Source organism: Penaeus monodon, chromosome 34, assembly GCF_015228065.2.
Source record: "Penaeus monodon isolate SGIC_2016 chromosome 34, NSTDA_Pmon_1, whole genome shotgun sequence".
NCBI lineage: Eukaryota > Metazoa > Arthropoda > Malacostraca > Decapoda > Penaeidae > Penaeus > Penaeus monodon.
In genome coordinates this window covers 32952879-32953978 of record NC_051419.1, presented here as the reverse complement: position 1 = coordinate 32953978, position 1100 = coordinate 32952879, and the positions used below count along the sequence as shown (strand labels likewise).

The 1100-nt window shown below is 38.2% G+C and overlaps 1 protein-coding gene across 1 annotated transcript in view; it reads right to left on the bottom strand.

Annotated features, from left to right (window-relative positions):
* Window positions 1–1100, bottom strand: part of LOC119594752 (60S ribosomal protein L7-like) — a 6995-nt gene that overhangs the window by 1641 nt on the left and 4254 nt on the right. Inside the window, exons 3-5 of the mRNA XM_037943844.1 lie at window positions 870–1045; window positions 485–575; window positions 39–195 (exon numbers count right to left, since the gene is read on the bottom strand). Coding sequence (XP_037799772.1) covers window positions 39–195; window positions 485–575; window positions 870–1045 — 424 coding nt within the window. The remainder of the gene's footprint in view (window positions 1–38; window positions 196–484; window positions 576–869; window positions 1046–1100) is intronic.

The window sequence follows — 1100 nt, the reverse complement described above, 5'->3', positions numbered from 1 at the left end:
AGGTCTTGAAAAAGGAGAATCTACTCAAAAATTCTTACCGAGGTACTTCTCAATGAGGGTATTGGAGTACAGAGGAACACGACGTCCATCAATCTTAGCATGACCACGCTTGTAGATCATCTGCTTGATGGTCTTCAGGTTGGGATAACCCCAAGTGATGAAGGGCTCGGCAATGCGCAACATGGAAAGAGTGGCCTGAAGAGGAAATCAAGATTTATTGTTACTACACTTTAATTAAACAGGATATTTTCCCATTCGTATGCATATAATTTATTTTACACAATTTCAACAAGAAAGCTAACACTAATAGCTACTGATCCAACAAACAATATATTTTGGTTAACAAATATACCTTTAATGAAAGTGTCTAAGCAATCCCTTGAAGAGTGAAATAATTCAGCACACAAAGTAACTAAAGTTTAGGATTAGACTTTCCCTATACTGTTATAATTCTGCATTATATCAAAAGATATCACCACCATACCTTGTTAAGCTGAACGAATACACCGTTGTTGATCTGCAAGAGACGGAGCAACTTCAGTACCTTGCGCACCTTAGGGTGGATCTGGTTCACACTGAAAAAATAGAAAACTATTAGGACATGGAACTTCCAAAGGATAAAAAAATTTGAGGTCTATTATAACACTAGAGCAAATCTATAATTCTTCTGAAAAGGGATATGATGTGAAGGAAATCTGTGGTCATGTTTTTACTTTCTTGTTAATTCTTTTCTGCACAGATGTTGCTGTGTTTATGGCCACTACTTTGTTGTTCTTCATACAGGTCTATTCTGAACATTTGCTTCAAAAATTTGACACCATACAATAGCATTGGACATGTTTGATTAGGAAACTTAACAGTTAACTTACCCCCTAACTCTGATAACAAAGGCTAGCCTAGCCTCAGCAGGAACCAAGACAGTGCCCTGTGCCTTGGCCTCACGCTTCAGCCTGAGCTGTTCCTTTTCCATAGTACGGTACTTCTTGATGTAGGCTTCAGCGCGTGTGAAGTACTTCTGGCGCAACTTGCGTTTGTCTGTCTTGGCCTGTAAATTGAATGAAACATTATGATGGAAACCATTTGCTAATGTTATGCATTAA